Source organism: Tenrec ecaudatus, chromosome 6, assembly GCF_050624435.1.
Source record: "Tenrec ecaudatus isolate mTenEca1 chromosome 6, mTenEca1.hap1, whole genome shotgun sequence".
NCBI lineage: Eukaryota > Metazoa > Chordata > Mammalia > Afrosoricida > Tenrecidae > Tenrec > Tenrec ecaudatus.
Window position 1 is genome coordinate 38,688,274 of NC_134535.1, and position 14,533 is coordinate 38,702,806.

At 43.9% G+C, this 14,533-nt stretch overlaps 2 protein-coding genes across 5 annotated transcripts in view; both read left to right on the plus strand.

The window, feature by feature from the left end:
- Positions 1-14,533, plus strand: part of POC1B (POC1 centriolar protein B) — a 120,439-nt gene that overhangs the window by 829 nt on the left and 105,077 nt on the right. The window lies entirely within an intron of this gene.
- Positions 233-8,533, plus strand: GALNT4 (polypeptide N-acetylgalactosaminyltransferase 4). The gene has a single exon (XM_075551193.1). It carries the CDS (start codon positions 513-515, stop codon positions 2,247-2,249), a length of 1,737 nt encoding a protein of 578 aa, XP_075407308.1. The 5' UTR covers positions 233-512; the 3' UTR covers positions 2,250-8,533.

Below are 14,533 nucleotides of genomic sequence, written 5' to 3' on the forward strand. Positions count from 1 at the left end.
TTGGTTTGTTTTCAACTTTGGCAATGGCGGGGAATCCTTCCTCTAGGCCAGGCTGGGCTTCCCCTGAGCAGCCCCCGGGACCCTCGGCCGGTAGGGGGCGGTCCGGCGCCTCGGGGGCGGTCCCGCTCCGCGGCGGCCCCGCCCCCACGATCGCGCCGCGCGGGGCCGTGCCGGGCGGAGGCGCTGCGCGCCGCAACCACCAGGGGGAGCCAGTGGGAAGGGGAGGGGTTAGTCCCGGGCGTCGGGACGGTGGGGTGTTGGCCGCCGAGTTGGTGAAAAGTTGTGAGCCGATCCGGAGGAAGTGAGGGAGCGAGAAGTTGGGGCTGTGCCGGAGGCCGAGGACCGAGGGCGCTCAGGTGACCCTGGAAAGCCGTCGTGGCCGGAGGGGGACCGCGAGGCCGCCGCGAAAGGAGGGACCTGCTGGGAAGCTCGCCCCTACCTGAGCCAGGAGCCCCCTTCCCCTCCGCGGGGGCGCTCGTGGCTGCGTGGGCGCCAGGGCCGCGCCGATCCAGATGGCCGTGAGGTGGACCTGGGCAGGCAAGGGCTGCCTGCTGCTGGCGCTTTTAACCGTGGGCTATGTCCTCCTGGAGCTCTCCGTGTCCGGCTTCCATTCCTCCTCCGGAGCCGGCCTGCCCAGGGGGCGGTCACAGAGGCAGCTAACTGACTCGGAGGCGAAGCCGGTGGATTTGTCCCGGCCGCTGTATGAGAAGCCTCCGGCCGATTCCCATGCCCTGGGGGAGTGGGGGAAAGCCAGCAAACTGCAGCTCACCGACGGTGAGCAGAAGCAGGTAGAAGAGCTCATTGAGAGGTACGCCATCAACATCTACCTCAGTGACAGGATCTCCCTGCACCGCCATATAGAGGATAGAAGAATGTATGAGTGTAAAGCCAAGACCTTCAACTACCGGAGCCTCCCCACCACCTCGGTCATCATAGCTTTCTACAACGAAGCCTGGTCCACTCTGCTCCGCACCATCCACAGCGTTTTAGAGACGTCCCCCGCCGTCCTTTTGAAGGAGATCATCCTGGTTGATGACCTGAGTGACAGAGTGTATTTGAAGACCCAGCTTGAAAGTTACATCAGCAATCTCGATAGAGTCCGCTTGATTAGAACCAATAAGCGAGAGGGGCTGGTTCGGGCCCGCCTGATTGGGGCCACTTTTGCCACGGGAGATGTCCTCACCTTCCTAGATTGCCACTGTGAATGTAATTCTGGATGGCTGGAGCCACTGCTGGAAAGGATTGGTAGCGATGAGACAGCAGTGGTTTGCCCCGTGATAGATACCATTGACTGGAATACGTTTGAATTTTACATGCAGACAGGGGAGCCCATGATTGGTGGGTTTGATTGGCGTTTAACATTCCAGTGGCATTCTGTCCCCAAACAGGAAAGAGACAGGCGGTCTTCAAGAATCGACCCCATCAGGTCGCCCACCATGGCTGGAGGACTGTTTGCTGTCAGCAAGAAATACTTTGAGTACCTTGGAACCTATGACACTGGAATGGAAGTGTGGGGAGGTGAAAACCTAGAGCTCTCTTTTCGGGTGTGGCAGTGTGGCGGGAAGTTGGAGATCCACCCCTGTTCCCATGTGGGTCATGTATTTCCCAAACGGGCCCCCTATGCTAGGCCCAATTTCCTGCAGAATACGGCTCGGGCAGCGGAAGTATGGATGGATGAGTATAAACAGCATTTCTACAACCGAAACCCTCCAGCGAGGAAAGAAGTTTACGGTGACATTTCTGAAAGAAAATTAATACGAGACCGGCTGAGATGCAAGAGCTTTGACTGGTACTTGAAAAACGTGTTTCCTAACTTACACATCCCAGAGGATCGGCCAGGCTGGCACGGAGCTGTCCGCAGTGTTGGCATCTCTTCTGAATGTCTAGATTATAATTCTCCTGACAACAACCCCACGGGTGCGAATCTTTCGCTGTTCGGATGCCATGGCCAAGGTGGGAATCAATTCTTTGAATACACTTCTAACAAGGAAATCCGGTTTAATTCTGTGACAGAGCTGTGTGCAGTAGTCCAGGAGCAAAAAAATTCTGTGGGAATGCAAGCTTGTCCCAAAGATGGGCTCCCGGTTCCAGCAAACATTATTTGGCATTTTCAGGAACACGGAAGCATTTTTCACCCACACTCAGGACTGTGCCTGAGTGCTTACCGGACACCTGAGGGCCGGCCTGATGTCAAAATGAGCACGTGTAATGCCCGAGATACAAGTCAGATCTGGAGGTTCGAGAAGTAGGAGAGCACCAACTGCACTTTGGTCCTGAGCTGACAGTGGTTTCAGACAAGTCAGAGCGCCTTCCAAGACCCTCAGCGAAGGTTGTGTTGGATCAGAAATCACCTGAAGGTCATCTGGAGCGCTCTGGAAGCTGTGGTTCCGTTTGGTCTCGTGCACTGACACCAGGTCCACAGAGTGCTGCTGCTGAAGATTTCTCAGTGCCTTATTGACGGATTGCTTTGTCTAAGAGCTGTGCCAGTGTGCTCCCAGAGAGCTCCTCCCCAGAAGCGACTGTGCACCGAGATGCACAAACCCTTTACGTACCAGGCTTAATGTTTTTGTTTGAAAATGTCAAAGTCTAAGTAAAATGAGATATGGTTTATGGTGATGGGTCATTCTCTGTACATCCTATTTAATTAAGAGCAAAAACAAAAACTAAACAACTTATAAATGTTGTAGTTTGAACTAATGCTATTTTTAATGATCTGTAGAATTTAACTTTTTAGCAAACACACTGAATTTCAGATTTTGTTTATCTTTTCATCTAATTTTCCTTTAAGCAAATGGAATTCAAAGTTGACTTGATGGGAAAAGGCCTGGAATACATATATGTATCCTTGGAAGAGGGCATTAGTTTGCATGTCTTTTACTATATGGGACATAGGAGAAAAATATACCCACATCTAATGGAAGTGGAAAGACATTTACAAAGTTTACTTTGTGTAAACTTGAGCTGTTGGATTTAATAGATCTATATTGATACCTCAAATCATTGAATTTGTATGCTGCCCTCTCTGTGAGCGTCTTTGTGTATCTAGGGCATTTTCTGATTGTACTTCCTTGAGTTATAACTATATTGCAAGGGGACTCCTTTGAAATACTGTGCCTCCCTTTGTTAATGTTTAATCATGAAAAGTAAACACCATTGAGGCCTCTCTGAAGCCAGACCCAGTTATTTCTCCTTCAATATGTGAAACTGAAAGTGGACCTGGTCTCACACAGGCTGCAGTCCACTTCTCGGAGATCTTAGCGATTAGGAAATCTAAGTATTTATTTTAGGAATCATGTCCAGGCAAAAGCACTGTCTGGGCAATCAGGAGAGCTACCTTCCAGCTCATTTCAGCACCTGGTGCTGAGCCTGGCCTTTAGACAGCAGCCTTCAGTATGTGTTTGAGTGGCTGCGTGAATGAATGGCTCAACTCGTGACTTTAGTCAAATTGTTTGATGTGCTTGGGCCTCAGTTTCCTCATCTGAAAAATGAGGGTGCTGGCTTAGATCTTGAAGACTCCTCCAAGCTTTGAAATGTATGACTTCACATCTTGTTCTTCTTGGATTGCGTCACTATGCAATCTTCTAACACTTCACCTCTGCACGTTTAACCTAGGCAATGTATGCAGCAATATACCGCCAGTTACGGAGCTGAAAGATAGAGTTTCAAAATGAAAATTAGGGGAGCTGAGTTCACCTAAAGTGATTTATTCTGCTGAGGGTGAATTGTTTACTGTATATTGTCGTTTCATTTTGATAACTGTTGAATCAATTTTGTCTTTATGACTTTTCAACTAAACATTTCTAAGCTCAAAGAATATAAATAGTTCCCAAACAAAATTTATTTAAGAAGTAAATATGTTTTTTTTCAAAGTATTTTTTGGAAAAAAAAGTTTTTATTCCGGTGTCATATCTGGAATGCATAGTCTTAATTTAAAGTTAAATCTCAATTATTTCACTTGATATAGATTCATGAAATGTTATGTTTCATATAATTAACCCAACATACTCTTAAGCAAGGTTATTTTTGGTATTCTTCAAAAAGCCAATTTTAAAAGTGTTTTAGAGTGACTATCTGAAAAAGAAGCCCTGGTGGCATAGCAGGTTATGTGTGACCCTGATGGCAAAGCCAGCAGATTGACGCCACTAGCTGCTCCCTGGAGAAGGCACGACTGTCTCTGAAAACAAGGAAAAAGCCCCCTGCCTTCCCCCCGCCTTCTCTCTTCCATGGAACTTCATACTCATACTTCCAACTCATAGTAACCTTACAGGACAGAGTGTGCTTTTCAGACTGTAACTCTTTGTGGTTGTTAGGTGCCATCGTGTTGGTTCCGACCCATAGTAACTTTATGCATAACAGGAGGAAACACGGCCTAGTCCTGTGTGCGCTTGAACCCCTTTTTTCAGTCACAGTGATAAACTATCACCTTGAGGGACTTCCTCTTTTTCACTGCCCCTCTACTTCATCAAACTTGATGTCCTTCTCCTTAGTGGAGTAGAAAGCCTCATCTTTCTCCCATGTGCTACCTGGTGGTTTCCAACTGCTGACCTTGTGATTAGCAGTATAGTACACTCTGCTACCAGGGCTGCCACCGCCTCAGAGACCCTCAGGGATAGCTCTGCCCTGTCCTGTAGCGTTGCTGTGAGTCAGCATCGACTCAGTGGCAGTGAGTTTGGAGTTATTTCAAAAAAGAAACGATGCATTTTAATGTATATTTTATTTCTCATTTGCTTCTTGAAATGAAAACATAATTTGTGTAAGTTACCTAACACTACTTTTCAAAGAATGATTTCGCAGGTGATGTGCATGGCCCCTGGGTATAATTTAAGAAAGATTTCTAAAAAGCTCTGGTATTTTCCAAAAGGTTTAATTGGCAGCAGGTATTTATTTTCTCAAACCCGTCCATTCTCTCCACTTGTTTCGTTGTTTGTTTTCTTTGTAGTCACCCTTTCAATTATATTTAAGTTTTGTTGTTTATGCTTAGCCTTCTCTCAGATGGGAGAACCAAAATCGATGTATTCTGGATACCTTTATTGGAATAACATTTATTCTTAGTGTCTTGTCTGAATGGAAAAGAAGCTTTTAAAAATTAAGTGCCTCATTCGCTCTAAACTATTTTGTGTGACCTATCCATCTCTTTGAAAGAAGCTTTAGGCTAGTGCTTTAAATAAACAATTTGGAATAATGTGACTGTTCATTTCTCACAATAGTATAGGTAACTGAAGAACAAGGATTTCACATTTCCATGTATAGACATGTTCCAATTTACCATAACTCCGAAATCATACTGTAAAGCTACATACAAAGTATATTTTGATTTCCTAATTTTAATGTGTTAATACCAAAGTTTTCTTTTGCCCTAGATAATTAGAGCTTCTCTTTTAAGTTAATTTACTTATTTAATAACAGGTTTAGTAAAACATTTGGTGGTTAAGAAGAGTCTACTTTAAATGCTATTTGTGTCATTTATAGTTCAATTGAATAAAAGAATCGATTGAAGAGGCATTTTAGCAATCTTGGAAAAAAAGATTGTGTCATTTGAAAAAATCTCTGTAATTCAAAATAACTAACTTGTAATAGAAAAGCGGCTTCCACACCCAGTGGCAGGTGCCAGCAGTCATTAGATGCTGGCAAATAAATCGTTTCTAGGTTGAAAATGAGATGACTTTTATATTGTATAGTGTCCATTGGTTTGGAAGTCGTACTTTTAATGAAAAATTTTATTAATAAGATAACTTGGTTTTGACTTGTTTGTCCTTTGGGTTTACTGTTTTGGTAGTGTTATAAAATAAGCACAAAGAATGTTGAGATCAGATTTTCTGAGTGATGATTTCTTTTTCTGTGTGATTTCTTTAATGGTATCTACAGTGTCGATTAAGAGCTCTAAATAAAATGTGTGACTAATTAGTTTTATAAATGGACTCTGATGATTTTATTCTCATCATGGGATAACTGCCCATTGTGCACATTTATTGATGCTAACAAGGATAACTTAAGCTTGTAACTTTTTTACTTACTTGAAAATGCAGACAGCAGAGTCTAAGAAAGTCAGACTTCCTGTGTTATTTTGCAGTTATCAGTAAACAGAAAATCTTCTCAAGTAGCGTTGGTTCTCTTGTTGCATTAATTATTCATGAACAAATTGGGCATGATTTTGGGGACCCAGTGAGGACACCCTAAAATGTGGCTATAGGGCACCTGGATTGAAAAGAAATGTATCTGTCTTACAAATCACTTAATCTGTCTTTATAGCTTGCATGTCTTTCTCTACTGTCTTGTTAGGACAGTACCCTTCCAACAGGGACATGCCACTTTCCAGAGATTTCTAACTTGTACTCCACCCCCAGGTTCACATTGCGTAAGAGTTGTTATTCTAAAGACTCTCAGGATTTTATACATTAAATCTCTTAGAGGTGAGCTGTACATATTTTGCTCCTTTTTTAAAACACAGTTTAATTACTGACAATACGTGTGTTCCCATACTTGCTCTTTTACCAAGTAATCCTGCAACCAGTCTGTCTCTCCGTGCTTCTGTGTCGTAGGTGTAGAAACCAGGAAAAGGCTAGCAAGAGAGAGAAAGCCAGCTGTTGGTTGCCAGGGGCTAGGGGGAGAGAGAGGTCGAAAAACTGCTCATGGGCGTAAGTTATTGTTGGAGGGGAGAGGGTGAAATATTCTGGAATTAGTGTTGTTAGTAGCATAACTTTGAGTATACACTTAAAACGAATGAACTGTACATTTTAAAAGAGCGTGTTTTATGATATGTGAATTATACCAAGAGGGGGAAAGAGGCTGGGAAAGTTCAGGTGCAGAGAAGATTTCTCTTTGCTGTCTTCCAGAATGTAGGCTAGACCTGAGAACAGGCCAACAGCATGAGTCAAAAAAGTTTTGCTAGCAGGGTTCCAATTCATACAAGCAAAACCAGAAGACCCCCACCCTGCCATTGAGTCGATTCTGACCGTTTGTCATCCCCTTTGGATTCCCGAGGCTGTAATTCTTTACAGGAGCAAGAGTACTCTTTAGAAAGCCCTATCTTTCTCCTGAAGAGTGGCTGGTGGTTTTGAACTGCTGACCTTGCGGTTAGCAGCCCAATGAGTAGCCCACTATGCCACCAGGGCTAGAGTCAATTCATATGCAGGTGGTTTATTTCAAATGAAATGTGTTTAAGCATCCCTCTGCTATCTGGATGGCTACAGACAAGCTCTCTCCATTATATACGTAGTCTCTTTGAAACTCATCGTCAATGAGTGGTGATGACTCATAGTAACCCTGTAGTGCAGGGTAGAACTGCCCCCATCAGTGTCTGAGATGAAATGAGTTCCTCCTTATAGAGCTGCCCGAGCAGAAAGAACAGACGGTTATTAGGTGCCATCAAGTCAGTGCAGACCCACCGTGACCCTGCGCACAATAGAGTGAAACCCTGCCTGGTCCTGAGCCGTCCTCAATAGTTCCTCTGCTGGAGCCCTTTGCTGCAGCCACAGGTTCCGTCCATCTCGTTGAGGACCTTCCTCTTTTTGCTGCATGAGGCCTTCTCCAAGGACTGGTGTCTCCTGACAACATGTCCAAAGGATGAAAGACAAAGTCTCGCCATTCTTGACTTTAAGGAGCACTCTGGCCTTACTTCTTCAAGACAGATTTGTTTGACCTAGAGATTAGAGAACTAATTGGTCACAGTCAGTACTGCTTTTTCTTCTGGGCCAGCTTGGTCAGTGCCGACACGTCTGAGGGAACTGATTCCGTTGTCCCCTGCAGAGACTGTGTCTTCAGCTGTCTGGTAAAGCCTTTGCAGCAAGGATAAGGGAGGTCTTTATGTAGTTACTGCCGGCTCAGCGTCTACCATGTTCCAGGTACTGCCCTGTGCTCTGAGTATGCGTACAGAGGTGCGCATACCATGTGCTTCATAAAACATTGAAGAATTCACAGTTAAATGATTCAAACATCTTTCACCAGTAAATGCACAAATTCATGTACAAGTACAATTTTACAAAACAAAGGAAAACAAGTCTTATGAAGGTAAGACTGTGATTTGAAAGATGATAAATGGAGAAGTCCTTGAGTTTGAGGCTAAAGAACACTGCAGAAAATGGAGAAGTCAGGCAAAAACTAGAGTGAGGATGGCATATGTAAAGTGAGGTGGTTAGTTTATTGTGCCAACCTGACCGATAAACACATCGGGGGTTAATTGAAGGCCTCGCCTTTCTAGCTCTTGGGTCTCTTGTTTCTGATGGTTGGACCAGGGTGCCTTAGCCAGTTCCCTGCTTTTCAGCTGGCAAGGCTCACTTCCTGCCAGACATCCCCGAGGAGAAGCCACATGGACCTACCCCGATGCAGCCCTGGGTGCTGGAGCAGCCGTGTGGAGACCCCTGCCAGCGCTGAGATGCCTACACATTCACTGACTCAGCTTTCCTCCTGCAGGCGGTGTCATAGTCTGTGTTTTGTGAGATGGAGGAGGACTTTGTGGATTGGTGTAGGACATATGGGTTAAAGTTGGACTTGTGGGCTTGGGCAGCACTGGGTTGGGATGTTTTCTGGATGTGTACTTACCCTTTATATGAAACTCTCTCTTATACATGAGTTTCTGTGGATTTGTTTCTCTAATGTACCCAGATTAATACATAAAGGCAAGAATTAGGAACGAGTTTGTCCTCAAAGAATGAAATGAAAAGGTCATGCAGCTTGGGCAGGACTTGGTCATCCAAGGAAGAGCTGGAGCAGAGGGAGGTACAGCTCCAGAGGGAGGCAGAGACCGGTTTGTGCACTGCCCTATGAGCCTTGCCTTCAGAATTTGTTTTGAGATACTTTGGGAGTCACCAAAAGGTTTTACCTAAGGAAATGGCATGAATCTATTTATTTTTCAAAAAAATTATTCTAGCTACAGGAAGGGGTCTGTATTATTTGTAGGGGAATTAATTAAGTGATAATTAGATGATGGCAATTGAGATATCCTGGGTTTTAGCCTGGGCAAGAGGGACATTTGAGAATCAGCATATAGATGTACTTTAGAAGTGGGTGAGTTTACATGAGCAGAATGTGGAGTAATGAGAGTGATGACCTGTGTCTTATATCTTGACGTTTCGACCTTTAAATCCAGAAAGGAGACAGCCAAAGAAACTAAGAAGAAATAATTAGAGAAGAAGAATGACCGTGGGAATAGGGTACCAGGAAGGATGGTGGTAGATTAGGAGTACTGAAGAGAAAGGACAAGATATTATGTAGTTACTATGGCGCCTTGGGGAGAGAACCCCTAGACAACTGGGCATTGCTGGGTACTATAGAAGGCCTATTGAAATTCGGGATTACTAATTTATAATGTTTCCAGTCTATCTAGATGGATCCAGTAATTCTCACAGCCTAGTGTCACAGGAAAAGTCAGAACAACTAGGACTTTGCCAGGGAAATTGAAGGACAAGGGACAGTCAGGGGATTAAACACACGTACAAGGGGAGGGTTCTACATGGGGTCAGGAAAGAAATGAAGAGACGGAAATAAAATGGTGAGAGGAGAGCTGCAGTAGAAAAAGGTAACTGGATTGGAGTTCTGCACTGAGACTGGGCAACCGAGCAAGTGAGCTAGAGGAAATGAAACTTGTCAGAGGATCCTTGGTTGAATCTGGCTGCTGACGTGCTCTAGTTCAGCCGCCGGCAGTCCCAGGTGTGACCCAGGTGTGACCGTAAAACAGGGTTGCTGGGGACGGAATGAAGAGAGGTTTTTGGAGATGTGTGGCCTAGAAACAAGATCACCTTGTTCTGAAATGTTCCCCACCTCTGCCTGCCACGCTCCTTCAAAACTCTATTTTAAATGCCAGGGAGCACACTATCCTCCCCCTCTCCACTGCCACACACGATTCTCACGACTATGTTCTCGCTCATGTATGGGAGCAGAGTTTTAACTTATGGATTAACTTATGGATGTCCTTGCTTGCTTCTATATTTTCCTATTCCTCACTTGAACTTAAGCCCACTGACCTTCACAATGCCTTTAGTTCAACACAGGGCACAGCTTCCACTGGGCCACAGGAGCACCCATTATGCGACCTGCCAACTTCCTTATATCTGCAAGCTCTTCTCTGAACGTTCCTCCCCCTCCTTGTCCTTACCACTTTGTCTATGCCTGGGGACACCCAGCCTCCTGAAACCCTTTCAAGTGGTAATCATTTTCTTATTCACACTTCATCTACCTCGGGTCATAGTTTTGCTCTCTATACGACTCTTTGATTCATTCAGTAGATACCTGGGCCCCTGCAGCACAGCGGAGCTTTGGCACAGAGAAGCTGTGTGCGTTTGTGTTCAACTAAAGGCATCATGGTTACCTGTCTGTTGCTGACTGGAGGGAGTGAGAATCTGAAGCATAGTGGTTTACTTTGATAGTCTCTTACAGAGGTTTCACACGGCTTCAGTGGTAGCTTGGTCCCCCAGGCCAAAGTCTCTCTTTCCTGGAAAGCTACATGCTAGTGAGTCTGCGATAACATCAGACAAATCTAGAAGTATTTCTGCATGGTGTGCAGGATCTGTACTGTCAGATCTTTTAACGTAGTGTTAACAGTGCAGTTGCCATCCCCCTACCCCTTTGCGGGCACATATCGTCAAGGTTCCTCTGTTAATGGACTCAGTGGTCGTTTAGCGTGTAGTGTAAGTGATGGCAAAGAGCAATAATCTCTCCTTTGTCTGAATGAGTAGAGGCAGAATAAAATTTGGGTTTCATACATTATTTTCGTTGCAGTGAAACCATAATAAAAGTTGTCTAAAATTCTTTCTCTATTAGGATTCTGTTGGTGTGGCAATAAGGAAATAGTTTTTAAAGTTACTTCCAAGTTCTAGAACTCCTCAGTGCTAAAACCACTCAGAGAGCATGTAGCAGAGGGCAGTCTCTCGGATTTCAACATGCATCAGAATTACCTGAGAAACTTGTCAAAGATCCAGACTTGTAAGGTGTGCCTGACGATGGAACATAACCACGCCTTAGGTCAGGCACACCTGAAGCCTCAAAGTAACGTCTTTGCTTTTCAATATTCTAAAGAGGTCTTGTGCAGCAGATTTACCTAAGGTTACTTGTCTTTTGATCTCTTTACTGCTGATTCCATGAACATTGAATATAGGTCCAAGCAAGACAAAATTCTTCACTTTAGTCTTTTTTCCCTCTTAATCATGATGTGACCTATTGGTCTAATTGTGAGAATTTTGATTTTCATTATATTGAGTGTAATCCATACTGAAGACTTCAATCCTTAATCTTCATCAGCAAGTGACTCATGTCCTTGCTTTCAGCCAGCACCAGCCTGTCATCTGCATATCACAGGTTGTTGATAAGCCTTTCTCCAAAGCTGATGCCACATCGTTCTTCCTAGAAGCCAGCTTCTCTGGTGATTTGCTCCGCACAGGGATTGAATGAGCATGGTGGAAGGGTACCACCCTGACGCACACCTGGAGTATTGTGCAGCAAAACTCTTAAGTGAATGTAGTTGATATAGTCAATGATAGATGGCGTGGGTTTGCTAAAGAGATTCCGTACTACTTTGCGGTTACAGAGTAGCAGTTGAACATTGTGAAAAGCAGATACACTCTCCGTAGTAAGTTCCTTTTGTTACTTCCAGAGACTGCCTGGCTTCTGTGAACAGTAGCTTAGTTCTTAAGTAGGTTCACTCTTAGTTTCTAATAAGGATTTCTTGAAACAATGCATTATTGTTGAAGAATCTATTCAACAAGGAAACATTGTTTTCAATACATCTTTATGGCAGAGTATCCGGGTCTGCTAATCTCCTCTCAGGAAACTTGAGGTGGAGGGGATCTTCCCTGATGGCTACACTTCAGGAGAGATGGCATGGCCCCCAGTCCTTGGGGAAACCGCGTTTTTGTTGCTGTTTAAAATGTATTATTATCTGTTTTATGGCTGTTGAGTATATATAGCAAAAGTTTAATGAGTAGATTTACTTAGTTGGTCTTTTCTTTTAATTTCCTTTGACGCTTTATCTTAAGACAAACCAGTCAGATGATGAATGGTGCTGCTTCGACATTTCAACCAGTCGGTGATATTTATACAGGGAGTGGTGCAGTGGAACTGTAACATTTAAACCAGGTGGTAGTGTTTATACAGGGAGTGGTGCAGTGGAAAGGTATGAAAGTAAAGTTCACAATACAGTGCACAGCATCGACATCAACAATCAAATGGCGTCTATGTATCAGGGTGTGGGGGTACAGGTTTCTGCAGGCAAAGGAGGTAAGGAGGAAAACACAGTGCTGCTTTTCCTAGTTTTCATTTTAGAGTATCAGTCTTTCTTCTGTTTCTTGAAATGTATAAGAAAGTGCAAGGCATGCCTGAGGTACACTGTTGTTAATTGAGACGTCTCTGCCTCTGGTGTTTCACAATTATTAAGATTTCTACATGCCACCTCACCCTAAGGCTATGCCATTCCTGTGCCTTGGAATTGTTTGTTCATCCTATCACCCCCCTCTCATTAAGAGAACCCATGTTGATATAGCAAGCAGTGATTTATTGTGGTTATATAACCAAATCCAAACCAAACTCACTGCTATGGAATCGATGCTGTCCCAGAGGGACTGGCGTAGGTAGTGCTTACATGTTGAACACTTAACTGCGAGGTCAGCAGTTCAAAACCACCAGCTGCTCCTTAGGAGAAAGATGGAGCTTGATACGCTTATAAAGAGTTTCCGTCTTGTAAACTCACAGGAGGCAGATCTACCCTGTCTTGGCAAGGTTGCTATGATTGGGATATATAGCCATCAATTCTAAATTTTATTTTTTGTGCTCCATTCATGACACAGATTTATGAGAGGAAATTTTAGGGGTGGGGAGGAAACTGACAATCCATAAAGGCTCTACTCTTAAGCTATTTTCTTGATTTAAGCTTCATATTTTCACCCTTTCCTCTTTTAATCAATGGACCAAATACACAGACAAATAAAAAACAACCAAGATCACTGACATCTAGTCAATCCCAGCTCATAGTGAACCTATGGGACAGTGTAGAGCAGCCCTCTGGGTTTCAGAGACTGTAACTTTTGAAGAGAGTAGTTTGAATCTTGGCATACAGTCAGACTTTAAACCATGGAGTCTGATACCATACCTTGCTCTCTCTCAAGTCATTTTATTAGGGGCTCTTACAACTTTTATCACAATCCATACATCCATCCAATGTGTCAAGCACATTTGTACATATGTTGCCATCATAATTTTCAATGAATTTTCTTTCTACTTGAGCTCTTGGTATCAGCTCTTCATTTTTCCCCTCCCTCCCTCATGAACCCTTGATCAATTATAAATTACTATTTTCATGTTTTACACTGTCTACTGACTCCCTTCACCCACTTTTCTGTTGTTTGTTTCCCCAGAGGGGTGGTGGTGGTGTTATATGTCTCTTTGTGATTGATTCCCCCTACTCCCCTCCACCTTTCTCTTCCCCTCCTGGCATCTCTTTTCTCATTATTGGTCCTGAAGGGTTCGTCTGTCCTGGATTCCCTGTGTTGCAGGCTCTTAACTATAGCAGCGTGCATGTTTTGGTCTAGTCAGATTTGTAAGGTAGAATTGAGGATATGATAGTGGGGGTGGGGGTGAAGCATTAAAGAACTAGAGGAATGTATGTTTCATTGGTGCTTTACTGCATCATGACTGGCTCATCTCTTCCTGTGACCCTTCTGTAAGGGGGTGTCCAATTGACTACAGATGGGCTTTGGATATCCACTTCGTACTCCCCCTCATTCACATTGATATGACTTAGTTCTGGGTCTTCAAAGCCTGATACTTGATACCATCAACACCTCATGATCACACAGGCTGGTGTGCTTCTTCCATGTGGGCTTTGTTGCTTCTCAGCAAATGGCCGCTTGTTTATCTTCAAGCCTTTAGGACTCCAGATGCTATATCTTTTGGTAGCCGGACACCATCAGCTTTCTTCAACACATTTGTTTATGTTCTCATTTTGTCTTCAGCTATCATGTCAAGAATGTGAGCATCACAGAATGCTGGATTATTATAACACAATGTTTTTCAATTTAAGGAGTACTCGAGTAGAGGCCCAGTGTCCATCTGCTCCCTTAATGCGTCACATATAAATAAAAGTACATAGATCTATTTCCCTATCATTATATATAAATATATTTACATGCATACATGCCTGTATTTAGACTTCTATAAATGCCCTTTGCCTCCTAGTTCTTTCCTCTATTTCCTTTTACTTTCCTCTAGTCCCACTATCATGCTCGACCTTCATTCGGGTTTCTGTAATTCCTGGAGGTTACATTGCCCTTGATTACACCCCAGTAGACATCCTGTGTCCTTCCCTCCATTGATTTTAGTTCACTTGTTCCCTTATTCTTGGGTTGGTTGACACCCACCTTCCTTTCTCCTGCCTCCCTCTCTCCCATGTCACCCCCCACTACCATCGGTCCTGTTGTTTTCTCCTCCAGATTGTTTATTCCACCTATCTTATCTAGATAGACATGCAGAGACAATAATACGCGCAAAAACAAGGCAAAGCCAAACAAAACAAAACAAACAAAAGCACAGCAAAGTAACAGCAAAAAGC